The sequence below is a fragment of the Ascaphus truei genome, chromosome 2, assembly GCF_040206685.1.
Source record: "Ascaphus truei isolate aAscTru1 chromosome 2, aAscTru1.hap1, whole genome shotgun sequence".
NCBI classification, from domain to species: Eukaryota; Metazoa; Chordata; class Amphibia; order Anura; family Ascaphidae; genus Ascaphus; species Ascaphus truei.
In genome coordinates this window covers 473,521,738-473,539,423 of record NC_134484.1, presented here as the reverse complement: position 1 = coordinate 473,539,423, position 17,686 = coordinate 473,521,738, and the positions used below count along the sequence as shown (strand labels likewise).

The following is a 17,686-nucleotide window of genomic DNA, read 5'->3' as shown; positions in this document are numbered from 1 at the left end:
AGCGAGAGCCACCATGACGGAAGGTTCCAGGAATACTATAGGAATGTCCAAGGATTTTGTCAGGGCATTGAGTGTACTACAGGCGTTGACTAGTTCCACAGGACACAGCTCCTCCCCAGTTAAAGGGGAATCAGGGGAGCAGGCAATTTTAGCAATGGCCAAAACACTGGCCAGATACTGTTTTAAGTCTCTGAGGCAGTAAGCCTTATAAACCAGATTATTACGGCATTTCTTTTGCAAGGGAGTCAAGCCCTCCAACATAAACGGATCTTCCATCAGAGGTATTATATCGCACAAATAATTATCCTCAAACTGGGACTGGTCTACAGGCTGGGACAGGTTTTTAGGAAAAAACTTACCAACCCACACCTCAGCGGGGTCCGAGTTTGTAGGGCCGAGCATACTGTCAAGGTTCTGCTCGCCACAAACCAGGACCGGACCGCGAGGCTGAGGTGGGGTTGTAAAAGCACCGACCTGAGACCGCGCAGGCTGATCCGGGTTGCGCAGTTCGTAGTCGTATGTCGCAGGATCAGGATTGGAGAAGACAGCGTCGTCGTTGTACAAGCCAGGGTCAGAACAGGAGACGTCAGGATAAACATTGTCCATGCAGGAGTTTGGCAACAAGGAGATAGGAGAGACCCGCTTCAGCTTAGGAGCGCGGGGTTGGCCTTTGCGCGAGCGACGACCATGGCCCATGGTGCTGGTCACAGGAGATGGTAGGCAGACCAGAATGGCACACCGTCTTGCTGTACGGGTGCACCAGTGCTACAACGCAAAAGTCCTGAGCGGGCAAGGGAATCCACTGTTTCAGCGCAGGAACCAGGACACGGCCTCTCTATATTAGGGAAAGAGTAGGCCCCAGGAACCAGGAAGCTGTAGATACAGGGAAACCTCCGCTACAGTGCAGGAATCCAGGAGACTGCAGAACGCAGGGACGAACCTCTACTTTAGTGCAGGAATCCAGGAGGCTGAAGGACGCAGGGACGAAACCTCTGCTTCAGCACAGGGGAACAGAAGCTGAAGGACGCAGGGAATACCTTCGATCAGCACAAGGAAACAAGCGGCTTGAAGGGAGCTGAAGGATGCAGGACGTAACCTGGAATCAGCATGGGAGAACAAGCGGCTTGAAGGAAGCTGAAGGACGCAGGGCGTGACCTGGTATCAGCAAAGGGGAACAAGCGAGAGCTTGTGGCAAAACAGATGACATCCAGTTAGGACTATGCTCGGCAAGGAGCATTATGGGCAAGCAATACTTAAAGGCCAGCGGGCCAATCCCCGGCGGGGGTGTGAAGGTACTGCCCCTAATGAGTGAATGCAAGTATAGTTTGCAATGAAAGGCTGCACAGGTGCAATAGATACCAGAGGGAGTGTGTATTGCTTTGGTGAGTGAATCCAGGCTGCAGCAAACATCAGGAGAGGTGCTCCAGGACTGCACAAGTCTGCAAGGTAAAGCAACCAGTAAACCGCGGAGCGGATTCCTTACACATATAGCCAATAAAGAATATAACTTGTGAGCACACTCACATGTCTCAGACAGATCTGCAACCCTGCCTTTCAACCATTATTACCTAGCATACAGTGCTCCCACTGCAGCAAGGGATTCTGGGAAATGAAATGCAAATGAGCACACGTGTCACCTTTTTGCCTGGAATATCCATTCACATGAAGCCCATTTTAGCAGATGTATTGCCGTTCACACAGCTTTTAAGCGCAGCATGGGACTAGCAAAGCAAGTACAAACCACTCACAGACATGTTTCAACCTTGATGGGTATCATCAGTGTGAGGTTGGTTTATACTTGCTTTGAAATATTTCTAGGCTGGGTAGGTTATATGTGCATTGGTTGTAGACCGGATAAATACTATCAACAGCAGATATATCTGAGGCCACATATGGAGTTCATATACTCACCTTCCCGCGTCCTCAGAGGGAGACTGCTTACTTGCCTCTAACTGGAACTTGGGGTCATACAGATGCAGCGGCCATTATTCGAACAAATCACACGGTGTATACCTCAGAATTCCCATGTGATGGTGCGCGATCTCTTCCAACCGTACCGCGTTAAGACGTGAGTGCATAAAATGGCATTTTAGTGTTCTGGCTTTTAAACACCTGAAATTGACACAGGAGCACAGTACTGTACACATTACAATTCATTCATGTTATTGCATTTAATTGCCCACAATCCATGAAATTCAAACAAAGCAACCGCGATAAACACATGTGCCTGGGGTGATTGGCTGCGTTAATGCCGCGTGGAGTATAGCAGCGCACAAGAAAACGGCGCTATGATTTGTTAAAATAATGGCCGCTGCATCTGTAGGTGGTCTGTAGGGTCCTTGCCCCGTATGCAGTATAAAGTAGTCATCACTATAACACCGTGGTCTTAGCTAGCAAAAGATCTCACGGGATCTGACAATTGGACAATTTGGAATTCGTATATCATCTTCAGGAAGGTAGAAAAGTAAAAACTTTACTTTAGAAGAGTTGCAGCTTGCTTGTGATACTGGGTCTATGATAGTCCTGCCAACAATAATGTAGAAGGGGGCAGTATGGCCAGGCTTAGGAGGACCTCTCTCTAACATGCTATGTTTGAATCCGCAGAGGGCCGTCCATGATTATTATTGAGGTTTCAACATTGGGAGCAACAAAAACTTCAACATGTGTTCAGCACTCGGTGATAACTTTCATCACTCAGGGTTAATAATTGGGTACAGGGTTAATAATTGGGTACAATCAGTGACTTCTCCCCTCAGGAATCGGTATAAAGTATTTCTATGTAGTGATATCACAGGAAGAGGTTCCACTCTCCGCTTCTTTACATGATGGATTTTCCTTTTCTCATTGCCAGGTTTCCCAGTGATTGTACCGGAGAGGTTAGAGATTAAGTCAGAGAAAGAAGAGCTGAACACTGAGGATCATCTAACCACAATGAAGAGTGAAATGGTTACATTTCCGGTTGATGGTGAGTACCTCCTCATACTTTTATGTAGATTAAGGTTATCTAGTACCAGGTAGTTTGGTCACCTTTCGTGAATATTCAGGGTTAATTACCTCTCATTAGAAGTCTTTAGATATGCTGGGTGTTCTAGAACAAGCCACATGCAGCAGAGGTAGAGGAGCAATATGGCTCTCTCTCAAATAATTATAAAGGTTGGAAATGCACGGTTATGGGTCTCTGACCATCAATGGATGGGATGTAGCGCATTTGGGAAAACTCGCACAGTCCTGCATCCCCAGCGATCTGTGAACTTGGCTGCAGGTGATTGAGGAAGCGTGGCATACGCGTCACAAAACTGGTTCGCCCTCATTGGCTGAAGCGCTCAAGTTACGTGGACGTTAAACGGCCATCGTTTGAAAAGACAGGAAAGTTTGTCTTTTGAAAACGCGGTCGTGCCAGCGCTCTCCGTAGTGCGCCAGCACTCTCCTTAGTGCGTCCGTGCACGCGCACTAGGGGCGCACTCATTGGGAATCAGGAAGTTGATCTTGACGCGCGCATGCAAGCACCACCATGCATACTATAATCCTATCCTTGGGCCACGTCCAAATAACCTATTCTGCCTGGATACTGTTCTAATGACTTTATAAAGAGTTGAGTTGTGCTTGTGTGAGAATATGGACAAGTCAACTATTGAAAATGTGATTTCTGAGGTTTATAAAACCCCATACCAATTACTGGCAACCTGATAGTACCAGGGTTTACTGCCAGCCCGTTGGGAATATCAATGATAATTTATGGAGAGAAATTTCTGATGTATTTTTCATTAATTGTTAATATTATTTTTTTTAAACAAAGAAGGTTAAATAAAACTGCTCACCAAATATACCACCAGGTACAGGGCACAGCGATGGGGACGACTTGTGCCCCCACATATTCCAACCTGTACCTGGGATGGTGGGAGGAGATGATTTGTCTTTGTAGAAGACAATGAAAGGTTCACAATACATGTGGAGTTGTGTGTCAGGTATATAGATGACATCTTGCTAATATGGAACAGGACAGAGGAATTGTTAAAAGAATTTATCAAATGTCTGAATGAAAACCAACAAAACCTGAAACGAACATTCCAAATTCGTAAAACCCAATTAGACTTTTTGGATATTACCATATTTAAGACCAACACTGGCACTTTGGAAACAAGCATCTATAGGAAGCCGACCTCTACCAATACACTCCTAATGGCAACAAGTCACCACCCAAGGCACACTATGGATAATATACCGATAGGACAATTTTTACGCTTAAGGCGGAATTGTTCCTCCGTATCTGATTTTAAATAACAGTCAAAAGACATGACACTCAGGTTTAGTGAAAGAGGCTACTCAAATAAAATCATTAAAAAAGCCTAATATAGAGCACTAACATCGGTAAGAACTGAATTACTTGCAAATAAAAAAGAGATGACAACAGATGATACAATCAGATTTATTGGCAAGTTCAGTAGTCAATGGCAAGAGCTCAGACAAATCCTGCAGCAACATTGGCATATCTTGCTGGAGGACTCTGATCTGCGGAAAATTCTTACTGATGCGCCAAGTATGTGTTGTAGACGGAGTGGAAACATCAAGGACTGGTACGCAGCCATTTCCAGGCACGGCCAAATAAAACCTGGTTGGGAGAGAAACCAAAAGGTTATTTTAAATGCATGAGATGCAAAGCTTGCCCATTTATGCGGGCCACAAAATCCTTCACGAACAACACACAAAAACTTTCCAAATAAATGAGTTCATCAGCTGCCAGACATGTGGAGTTATATACCTAATGACCTGTGTATGCGGCAAGAGATATGTAGGAAAAACACACCGACCTTTTAAAACACGTGTATTAGAACACGTAGGTAATGTCAGAAATTCAGTTGACACACCTCTAGCCAGACACATTATTGAGCATCACCAAGGGAACCAACATGTTATGAGTTTTACAGCCATTGAACACATACAACGAAGCGGTGATTGGGATAAAATACTACTTCAGCGGGAATGCCGATGGATATTTTTACTGCAGACCCAGTCACCCCATGGTCTTAATGAAGGATTTATGTACTCGGCATTCCTATGGTGTACACAATTATGCCAGTGTTCATAGGGTATAATACTGAAAGAATAGACACTCAATATGGAATATGCAATATAGTGCCCTCCACTCAGGATATATCCTCATTGAAGCTATATGTTCCCGTTTTAACCCTGTGATTTATTTTTTTGGATTACATAATTTTGGGGATCTGGGTATACAGTTGGTTAATTCAGACAAGATCCGTATTGACCCTAGGGGCAGATCACGTAATTTATACATACACTCCTACACTGTACATGAGATGAATGATGCATAAGCAGAATGTATTAAGATGCTCTTTAGGCAAAATGACAGGTCACCAGATTAGACCCGATCTGACAGGGTTAAGTAATCACTCGAATAGAGTAAAGATGGACCACCCCGTACCAGCCAATTAGAATAGAGACCTCCTTACAAATACCGACGTCAGGGTCTGATTAGAAGACTCCTCCCCCTGAAGAAGCGCGTAGAACGCGCGAAACATGTGTTGGACAGTTTAGACGTCGCGAGAGTGACGTCACAGAGGAGCGGCGGTGCATGCAATTGAAACACACGGCTTGTATAACTTTTACTATCAGTGCTTGGGTCGTTGTAATCCGGTATTGTTCCGGCATCTATACACCATTAGCAGTTAGAACCAACTTGGTAATCATTTACAGGCTGAATGTAATATATTGTTAGTTTGGTCAATTGGCATTTGCCATACAGGGCTAGTATACTTCTGGGGTTCGCTGTAATCCTGTGCTGCCCTATATCTGTTTATACTATCAATGGATGGAACAGATTTACTATACTTATGTAGGCTATGCTAATTTAACAGTGTGATACAACTTGTTGCAACCTTACTGATACTGTTGGTACATACTAGCCACACAGGGCTTGTATATTGCTTGGGTTCGCTGTAACCCTGTGCTGCTCTGTACATACTGGTGGCTATAACGGATACAAATTGATTGTGCTGTTCTAACAGAGTGAGACTCTGACTTGTTCAAACTCTGCTGACACTTTGTATAAGTACCTAGATCACGTATAGGACCACGTACCTTGAATTATTTTGTCTCGGTGAGGAAAATCACAGTTTGATATATACTTAACTTGACAACAGGCAATAATAAATTGCAACTCACACTACCTAAACTGCAATTTCACATAATCACCTTTCCACGGATACTAATCAGTGGATATCGCATGATTATATTAACCGCAGGGGAAGATAGGGATCTTCACTGACTATTGACGCTAATATAGTAATGCAGATGAGGTAATCCCATCTTCTCCATCACTCCTCTAGGGGAATTTTATATATTTTAATTATTGAGTGTATTAATGACTTATGCAATAAAACTTTTTGTTTTTTCGTCGCTGACAGCTCCCTGACAAGGGATCAGACCATTTGGCATTAAGGGGCATCTGATTATTATCTAGGCAACGAGTGCAAATAGTGGGGTGCTTTGAACCCATTCTTTTGAGTTCTTTCTGTTTAACAGTTTTTTTTTTTTAACAAGTTAATGGCGTTATCTAATTGTAAGAAACAGCACAGGGATTATAGATAGATAATGGGTTACCAGAGCCGTAAAAAAAACAGCACATGGATTATAGAAAGTTCATTGGTTATCGGGCTGTAAGAAACAGCACAGGAATTATAGAAATTTCATTATCGGGCTGTAAGAAACAGCACAAGGATTATAGAAAGTTAATGGGTTATCGGGGGATGTAAGAAAGCACAGGATTTTTTTAATAGGGCATGTTTTCATGCATGACGTGTGTGTTTTTTTTTTTTTAGTTAAGTTATGGTGAGTAAAAAAAAGTGACAAAAACCCAGCAAAGCATATAGCAAATGGAAATATAACTGTATGCTCATTTGCATGTCTTAGGCAGGTCTGCAACCCCGCCTTTCACCACTATCACCCAGCACTTCCACTGCAGCAAGGGATTCTGGGAAATGACATGCAAATGAGCACACAGTGCTACTTTTTGCTTCAAAACCATTTTAAACATGGTTCCCTACAGGCTTAAGCTTTCTGCATGGTCACAGCTTTAAGCACAGCCAGGGTTAAGATGTGTAATGGGTATTCCCCCATCCCCAATCGCAGATAGAGTGCATGTGAGGGGGAACCTATATGTTACCAGGTGTGGTGCGTATACCTGCAGGTTCACAGGAGGCCTGAGCCTCCGCTGATGGGGACCTGGGGTGAATCCTCTGGAACGATCTTACTTGCAGCGCCTCCACCTGTGTAGGATTCTAGGAGTGTAGAATGTTCCGTACACAGGACCCACATACACAGTAAACACATAAACACATACACCGAAGTATATATAAGAACAGTTTACTGTATAGGAAACATAACATCACATGTCATCAACAGTACTTCAGTGTCACCCTGTAACACTGCTCCCCATTGTTGATAATCCCACACCATATACCAAAGTCCCAAGTGTCCCCAGAGTCCCCTCCCACCCAAGTGTGAGACAGCGCAGCCCACTAGATGAGATGAGGTTGGTGCACTTGGTGTATGATGCAGATACCTGCCGGGTATGCCCACACCCGGACGCGCAGATGCTTGCTTGGAATCCCTTGCTTCAGGAGATGATCCAAGACACCTCCACCTTTTAATCACCGTTGGGTGGCTCCCGCATGGAGTGATCCACCTTTAGACAGTGTCTGCCTCTGCTACAGCAGAGGATAATTCACCTTCCACAGCAGTGCCAGGATATACACGCTTCCTGGCTGAACCCTCACTTACCTAGGTTCTACAGGACCCTGTCCCTATTCTAAGGGGAGTCCCTGTAGTAAACCACAAGCTGAGGTGAGTAGGGCCTTAGCTGGGGCCTAAGGGGAGACTTCTGGCCTAGTGCAGGAGGCTACTTTCCTCCCTGCACAAACACACCCTCCCCTTTCTGTTTCCCAGCTCCTACTAACTCATGTGCTTCACAGTCTGCTTCCTGACACTGCACACAACAATGTATCCTTCTCCAGCAGGAGAAGCTACAAGCACCATTGGCTGTCTGGCTGCATGTGACCTCAGTGAAAGTGCAGTCCCCAGAGGCTGCTGGGAATTGTAGTCTTTTATAGCCCTCTTTAACATTGGGACGGCGTGCGCGAACTGTAATGGCCGCCGCCGCTGCTAACTGCCCATGTGCGAACTGGGGGATGTCCCTGACTATGGTGCGCCTCTTCTCACTCCCTGTAATGGCCGCCGCATCGCATCTGCGCATACGCGAGCCTAACGCCAAACCAAGATGGCCACCGTGTCGCTTCTGGGGCTATGCTGCGCGTGTGCATGCTTCTGAGCATGCGCGAACGCACACAAGATGGCGATGCCCTGTAGCTGATGTCACCGGGAGCCCCCCGGTGACGTGATCACCCCTGCAACTGCCCACACGCTGTCGTAGGTAAGAGAGAGAGAACCGAATGTCTGGGGAGCCAGAGGGGACCAGGCTACAGATGCATAGTCAGTAAACCCACCCACAGACAGCTGTTTCGTTTTTGAAATAAATTTGTTTATTTTCATAATATAAAATTACAGCTTATGTCATCAAAATGTAAAATACACAAACAGAAAACATTATTTCCTAATCATTAGAAAATACAGGACTAAACTTATATCATTTGACACCGTGGACCACCCTCTTCTCCTCCACATTCTCCATACTCTAAGTATTCGGAACAAAGCTCTATCCTGGATCTCATCCTACCTCTCCCATCGTACTTTTAGTGTCTCTTCTGCTAACACCTCCTCCTCCTCTATTGATCTCTCTGTGGGGGTACCCCAGGGCTCTGTCCTGGGACCTCTTCTCTTTTCTCTGTACACACTCTCTCTAGGTGACCTAATAACATCTTTTGGGTTTAATTATCACCTCTATGCCGACGACACACAAATATACTTTTCAACACCTGACCTTACACCTGCTGTACAAACCAAAGTTTCTGAATGTCTCTCTGCTATATCATCCTGGATGGCCCTCCGACGCCTTAAACTCAACATGGCTAAAACAGAGCTCCTCATACTTCCTCCCAAACCTGGCCCTACTACCTCCTTCCACATTACTGTTGGAACTACAATCATTCACCCAGTAGCCCAAGCACGCTGCCTAGGGGTCACATTCGACCCTCTCTCAGATTCGCCCCTCACATTCAAAACATTTCTAAAACTTGTCACTTTTTCCTCCGCAATATAACAAAGATACGCCCTTTCCTCTGTTGTTCGACTGCTAAAACTCTGACTCAGGCCCTCATTCTCTCCCGTCTTGATTACTGTAACCTCCTGCTGTCCGGCCTTCCTGCCTCTCACCTGTCTCCCCTACAATCTATCCTAAATGCTGCTGCCAGAATCACTCTACTCTTTCCTAGATCTGTCTCAGCATCTCCCCTCATGAAATCCCTCTCCTGGCTTCCGATCAAATCCCGCATCTCACACTCCATTCTTCTCCTCACTTTTAAAGCTTTACATTCTTCTGCCCCTCCTTACATCTCATCCCTAATTTCTCGGTATGCACCATCCAGACTCTTGCGTTCTTCTCAAGGATGTCTTCTTTCTACCCCCTTTGTATCTAAAGCCCTCTCCCGCCTTACACCTTTTTCACTGACTGCCCCACACCTCTGGAATGCCCTTCCCCTCAGTACCCGACTAGCACCCTCTCTATCCACCTTTAAGACCCACCTTAAGACACACTTGCTTAAAGAAGCATATGAATAGCACTGTGGATATTCTAAACACGATACATAATGCTTGGCCCCCTGCAGACGCACTTACCAGAACTTCCTCCTCCTGTCTCTGTACGTTCTCCCTACCTACCAATTAGACTGTAAGCTCCTCGGGGCAGGGACTCCTCTTCCGAAATGTTACTTTTATGTCTAAAGCACTTATTCCCATGATCTGTTATTTATATTATCTGTTATTTATTTGATTACCACATGTATTACTACTGTGAAGCGCTATGTACACTAATGGCGCGATATAAATAAAGACATACAATACAATACAATACAATGTGCTAATTAACTATTCTTTCTTCAGATAAAAACCATAACCAAAAAAAACGCATTACAATATAACTTCCTATATTACATTAAAATACTGAACTAAAAACAAACAAATACATTTCTAACCAGTAAATTCTCACTTTATCACAGCAAAAAACTAAACTAGCATACTGTATTATAACATTTACCACACTAACTTCCTTTTGTCAAAGAAATCAACATAACATTTCTTACTTACAAACCCTGCTGTCTCTAACATTTCATCAAACAAACTCAACATCAAAGAAGGTTGCATGTGAGGCATCGCAGCTTTGAACTCCTCATATTCATAAACCTTGCATGCCAAATTGTAATGTCCTTTGAATAAACATCCTTTTTTTTCTCCTTCTCTCCTCCCCAAGCAAACAAAACAATAATCATTCAGTATTCCTTCATACTTCTCTGGACTTCCCTTCCAATCATCCATAATCAAGCTTAAACGTTCCATATTTATTTATTTATAAAATATTTTACCAGGTAGTAATACATTGAGAGTTACCTCTCGTTTTCAAGTATGTCCTGGGCACAGAGTTAAGACAAATAATATATGTTTACAAATACAGTTACATAAATGAGCAGGGTATACATTATATACAAGACATTGCGTGCACAGTTAAAGATAATATATATATTATGGGCGTATGAAACAGTTACAGACCAGATTAAAATGTGTGACAGCCTTAGATTTGAAAGAACTTAAACTGGTGGTGGATGTAAGAGTCTCTGGTAGTGTTATGGATTACAGGTATTTTATGGCATATAACGCATAATTAATACAGGTCACAGGTACATATATAGTATCATTATAAGGCCTAGTACAGCTTACAGCATATTGTTAAAATCCTAGTTTTTTGTCTTAGAAATAATAGGTTGTTTTGCTGAAAAGTGACAGGATATTGGGACATAGGTACATACACATAAAAGAGGAACTAACTCGCGTAAACAGGCCGTGGTCAAGCGGTAAATGCTGAAACACATCATACGTCAGTAAACTGTAAATTCTGGTAAACAACATACGTCAGTAACCACAGAGTATGGTATCATATCACGTACGCAGCAAACAATAAGATGCTATATATAAGTTTGCATGACTCCATATTGATTAGAACCGAGGTGGGAAACCACACAGATGAGACTTAGCTGAGACTGGCTGACCTATCATAATATCTTTGGGTTTTGTGAGTATGACAAGCATGTTAGCTGAATAATCTCTGCATAGTTAGAAATGGATTGTTAACTTACTGTTAAGCTTATAAGTTAGCTTGTTGTGATATTACTGGTTATTTCTTTGTTGTGATACAATAAACAACAAACCTTATCTTATACAAACTCTGAGTGACCTTTCTTTATAATAATCTCACAATACTCTTACATATTCGAGAGTGTGGCCGAGAGTCTGCAAGTACGACATCGTGGTTTGTGTTCTCTGCTTAGGGCAGGATATAACTTACCACGAGGCATTACTTGGGAGAAGAAGGTTGGCATCGAGCCCAGATTATGGCGCCCAACGTGGGGCTCGATGCCAACCTTCTTTTTTTACTTCCCTACATTCCTCACCATTCTCTCCATCAGATTCACTCTCCTCTGATTCTGTTTCCTCCTCATCTGCCCAGCTTCCCATTTCTGGGGTTGCTGGAAAGTCCTCATCAACTGAGCTTTCATCAGAGTCCAGTCCACTCAGATCCATTGCCACTTGTTACACTGTTCTTTTAACTGTTTTTTTGGCTTTGTAACTTTCTCTTTCCTCTGGTTACAAACTGCTCCGCCCCAGCATCCTCCTTTAAAGCATCCGCTTCCCCAGGCCTGAGGTGTTGCTTGAGCCTGGGGTGGGAGTATCTGGCTCTATGGCCACACACTGCTCCACTCCACTTTTTCCAGCTGACTTCTGTGGTTCCTCAGCCGCATGGCATTCGTTTGTAGCTGGTTCCTCAGCCGCATGTCATTCGTTTGTAGCGGCCATCTTTTCTTCCTCATGGCATTCGTTTGTAGCGTCCATCTTTTTTTCCTCCTCTGTTTTTGTCTCCTCTCTCCTCCAACCTCCTCTGGCTCGGTTTGCATACGATTGGGGACACTGCAACAAAGAAAAATGATACCGGGCGCTTCTAATAATAAACTAATTGATATAAAGTGATATAAAGTAAATAAAGTGATATATAAATGTGAACTTCAAAAATATATAAATAAATATAGTGAATACAATATCCTTCACCAAAATGTGAATAATATAATAAACAGCAGCTCTACACCCTTTAAAGGACTGTCCAGGTCCAGAATTCTTGCGATGTCTTCCAGGTGGGGGGAGCGCTCAGATCTCGAGATATAGTACAGGGAAAAAAGTGGAAGAAATAATAATAGTGCAGATCAATAAATAAATGAATGTATATGCAAACAATAACCTCTAAATAGGTCTCACTCACAATGAATGGACTGGTAACAGACGTGTCAGAGATCCTTCTCTCTCTGACAAGAGCCCTTTAATGATGGAAGCCCTTTGGTATTGGTATTGTTAGAGCTGTATGTCAGGTGGGCTAGATGTGTCCATACATCTGATGCTGGTAATGCTAGAGCTGTATGTCAGGTGGGCTAGATGTGTCCATACATGCTGAGTGAGGGATGTAGCAAAGAAAGAGAGCACACAATAATATAGTATATAAGGGTATAATGTAGCACAAAAGACACAGTGGTAATGCACTCACATTTGTACAAAGTATACAGGCGTTGGAGAGGACCGTTGGTGACTCGTGGGGGAGACGCTGCTGATACAATCACTCGGAGATCCTTCCACATGCGTCACATCCGGTGACGTCACTTCTGGTGACGTCACTTCCTGTGACGCGGCAGTCAGGGCGGAAGAGGCTCTCTACCGCTCCAATCTCTACAGCTTTCTTGCCAGCACCTCCTCACACTAATTCTCTCCAAACACTGTCCAACAAGTAGAACAGATTCGATTCTACGCGTTTCGTAGCGATTGCCACTTCCTCAGGAATCATAAAGGTTAACCCCACAGACCTCCCATATATATAGTACCACCAATTAAGCTATTGGCTACTCTGATCGGCTGGGCTATAATCAATTATACAAATGTATGAACATTTTATATATATATTTATATATTTTTTATCACTGTCAATTCTTTATGTATTTATGTATTCATTATCCATTACGAACTCTATTATGTTCATACATTTGTATAATTGATTATTGCCCAGCCCATCAGAGTATTGTGATTGGGGACACTGTCTGAAACTGTGACCGTTTTTGCCACACAAATTGCACTTCATTTCTTCCGTACTTCCATGTTTACTGTGTCCCAGTTGGTTCCATTTTGTACAGAATTCCTCTGTACAATCCTTCTGCAAGTGATCAGGTGCCCCACATTGCCTGCACCTTCTTGGCTGTCCCGCATGAAATACTGGTCCATGCAATTGCCCAATATGTATTGCATTCGGTATATGTACCAGCTCTAATGTCTCTGTCCTCTTTCAGGAGTACAGTGTACTTCATTACACCGGTTTTAATGCGGTCCTTATCCACACACCTTTCTGGCTTCTCATATACCACAGCACAATACTGTTTAAGCCAAAAGGCTACATCCTCTGTATTTAAATTTTCGTTGTAAATCATAACAAACACATTTTTCCTAGTCCTATTAATCAGGTCCTCCAAGAAAATCTTATCCAATTGTCCCTCCCTCTTAAACAGGGAATACAGCTTCATACATTTCTCATGTGCAGCTGGGTTTAGAAAGATCACTTGGTAACACTTGCAGTACTTGGTGTCGCTTCAAAGATATACCGTATTTCCTCGATTCTAAGACGCACTTTTTTTCCCTTTTTCACGTGGCTGAAATAGGGACTGCGTCCTAGAATCGATGTACTGAAAAAAACACACAAAAAAAACAGCCAGGGGGCGCTGCAGAAGCCACAGCAGCTTTCAGCGTTTGCCCTGCGTTTCTGCCACCCTTTGCCCCCACACAGAAGGAGCAGTGTGTCCCGCTGCATGCCCCGCGACTCGCCACCAAACCCCCCCCTTCCTCCAAGTGCCGGTCCCCAAAGGAGCATTGTATGATCGGCTGCATGCCCCGCGCTCCCCCCTAGCTTGCTCCAAGTGCCGGTCCCCAAAGGAGCAGTGTATGATCGGCTGCATGCCCCGCGCTCCCCCCTAGCTTGCTCCAAGTGCCGGTCCCCAAAGGAGCAGTGTATATTCGGCTGCATGCCCCGTGCTTCCTCTCCCCCCCCCCCCCTTTTGCTGGAATTACCGCCCCCACACAGGAGAGATTGATTCAGCAGTGTGTGGCTGCATGCCCCAAAAGCCCTCTGTTTGCCTCTGCTACTCACAGCTGTGCTGCCGGCACCACAAGCCCCCCCTCCCCCTTGCTCCAAGTGCTGGTCCCCAAAGGAGCAGTGTATGTTCACTGCATGCTCCACAAGCCCCCCTCCTCCCCCGCTCTGCTCGTTGGAAGTGCCGTCCCACACAGGAGAGATTCATTCAGCAGTGTGTGGCTGCGTGCTCCACGTTCCCTCTGTCTGCCTCTGCTATTCACAGCTGTTCTGCCGACACCACAAGCCACCCCCACCCAGTGTCTGTCTGTGTCTCTGTGTGTTTTTCTCTCTGTTTTTCTGTGTGTGTGTGTGTGTGTGTGTGTGTGTCCTTTCATACTCTCCCCTTCCCTCCAATCTCTCTCCCCCTTCTCCCCTTTCTCCATTCTCTCCCCTCCCCTTCTCTCCCCTCCCCTTCTCTCCATTCTCTCCCCTCCCCTCCCCCTTCTCTCCATTCTCTCCCCTCCCCCTTCTCTCCCCCATTCCCCTCTCTCCCCCATTCCCTTCTCTCCCCCATTCCCCTCTCTCCCCCATTCCCCTCTCTCCCCCATTCCCCTCTCTCCCCCATTCCCCTCTCTCCCCCATTCCCCTCTCTCCCCCATTCCCCTCTCTCCCCCATTCCCCTCTGTCCCCCATTCCCCTCTGTCCCCCATTTCCCTCTGTCCCCCATTTCCCTCCTTTCCCCTTTCCCCCTCCTCCCCCTCCTCCCTCTCCCCCTCTCTCCCTTTTCCCCTCTCTCCCTCTCCCCCCCTCTCTCTCCCCCCTCTCTCTCCTCTCTCCCCCACCCTCTCTCCTCTCTCCCCCTCTCTCTCCTCCCTCTCTCTCTCCCCTCTCTCTCTCCCCTCTCTCTCTCTCCCCTCTCTCTCTTCCCTCTCTCTCTTCCCTCTCTCTATCCCCCTCTCTCTATCCCCCCCTCTCTCTTCCCTCTCTCTCTTCCCTCTCTCTCTCTTCCCTCTCTCTCTCTTCCCCCTCTCTCTTCTCTCTCTCTCTTCTCTCTCTCTTCCCTCTCTCTCTCTTCCCTCTCTCTCTCTTCTCTCTCTCTCTTCCCTCTATCTCTTCCCCCAACTGTGTCTCTCTCTCTCTCTCTCTCTCTTGCTCTCTTTCTCTCTCTTCTGCACATTTAATATATTGGGGTTTTTTTCCTCAATTTTTTTTATTAAATTAAGAATCTTAGAATCGAGGAAATAGGGTAGTCCAATTCCATGGGGCTGAAGCCAAATAACTTCTGTAACACCAACCGACTGAAGTTCAGGCGATCCATCCGGATATCATCACGCAGGGCAAACTGGACAGCATTCCTCCTCTGCATCTTCTTAATCTTTCTGTTACCAGCAACACAAAAGCGCTTTCTCTTCCGTCAAAGTTGCGGGGCTTGCACCCCCAGCCCTGGCCAGCGGGGCCTCACGCTGTTTCGACCTTAATGGGTCTCAGTGTGGGGTTGGTTACACTGGCTATGCAAAGCTGAAGCAATGAGGATGGGGTTTACCATACTTAGTTAAGTTATGGTGAGTAAAAAAGTGACAAAACCCCTCCACAGCAAAGCATATAGCAAATGGAAATATGCCTGTATGCTCATTTGCATGTCTTAGGCAGGTCTGCAACCCCGCCTCTCACCATTATCACCCAGCACACAGCACTTCCAGAATGGGGGGAGGGGGGGAGAGACACACACACACACACAGAGCGAGAGAATGGGGGAGAGAGACACAGAATGGGGGGGAGAAACACACACACAGAGAATGGGGGGAGAGAGAGAGACACACACACACACGCCCCCCAAACACACGCGCCCCCACACACGCACACACACGCCCCCCCCACACACACACGCCCCACACACACACACGCCCCCCCCCACACACACGCCCCCCCACACACACACGCCCCCCCACACACACACACGCCCCCCCACACACATACGCCCCCACACACACATACGCCCCCACACACACACGCCCCCACACACACACGCCCCCCCACACACACACATACACACGCCCCCACACACACACACACGCCCCCACACACACACACACACGCCCCCACACACACACACCCCCGCCCCCCCACACACACACCCCCGCCCCCACACACCCCCGCCCCCACAAACCCCCCCGCCCCCACACACACCCCCGCCCCCACACACACATACCCGCCCCCACACACACATACCCGCCCCCACACACACACCTCCACCCCCACACACACACACCTCCGCCCCCACCCACACGCGCCCCCACACAAACACCACCCCCCCGCCCACACACACACACACACTGCTGGTCACCAATCTTCAGTACTGGATACGGAGTGCAAATACTCCCAGGTATATGCAAGAATAAGAAAAATAGTGCTACACAGCAAAAACGCTTCAAATATAGAGGTACAAAAAGCCAAAATCATCACACTCGCATGCTGTGCACTACAATAAGGCGATGAAGAGGTTAAACCTCTTAAGGTGGTGACTTCAACCTCCATATTGCAGCTACAAGATGGGGGTCAGAGATCCAGTGTAATATGAGACCTCCGTTCCTCTGCTCATAGAAATAAGAGAGAAACAGACCATAGAACAGATATGCAATTTACTAAAACAAACAAAAAATAAAAAGACGATGCACTCGCAAAGGGCGCTCTGTCTTGAGCATTAAGACCAAACTTTTGTAACGGTGTTTCCCCACCCTCTGGGAAATTCTGCCATTACATGGTGCATGATGGTGCATACCTGCTGGCTACAGTAGATCTGAGTCTCCGCCGATGTTGCTGGGGAGAACAGGATAGGCTTCTGGGTACATCATGGGTCTCTATCTCTGACAGTACAGCGCCTCCATCTGCTGCAGGCTCCAGATGTATGAAGACACCCTCCTGCAGAAGAACTATTCCACTCCCCCCAGAAAGATTGCACACTAGGCTGGAGTATATTAAACTGGAACTTCTTTATTCTCCTGCTTCAGCACAGTATAACATAGTCTTCTGCCCAATACAGCTCACACACAGGTGTTCAACCTCTGGATGGTCCCTGGACCTACACTCCAGACCAAGGGCATCTGAGGCAGTCCTTACTCTTCCCTAGTCCTCTAGTAGAACCAGGGGAATGGTTTCACACTCCCCCCCAGAGGGGAAGAGGAACAGAAGGTGCCAATGCACAGACACTGTCTGTGTTAGCAGCCTCTCTCAAGCGGGGAGAGGCACTGCTAAATTTAGTAGTGCAGCCCCTTAAGTACAAGGGAAGAATGTACCAGGTCTGAACCCAGGGTTGGGCAGAACACAGGAGCAGTACACAAAGCGCAA

The 17,686-nt window shown here is 46.0% G+C and overlaps 1 protein-coding gene across 3 annotated transcripts in view; it reads left to right on the top strand.

Moving 5' to 3' along the window:
• LOC142488332 (uncharacterized) overlaps positions 1-17,686 on the top strand; it is a 59,824-nt gene that overhangs the window by 25,731 nt on the left and 16,407 nt on the right. For all 3 annotated transcript variants that reach the window (XM_075588710.1, XM_075588711.1, XM_075588709.1), the window contains one exon: positions 2,852-2,965. In XM_075588710.1, the coding sequence (XP_075444825.1) occupies positions 2,852-2,965 (114 nt within the window). The remainder of the gene's footprint in view (positions 1-2,851; positions 2,966-17,686) is intronic.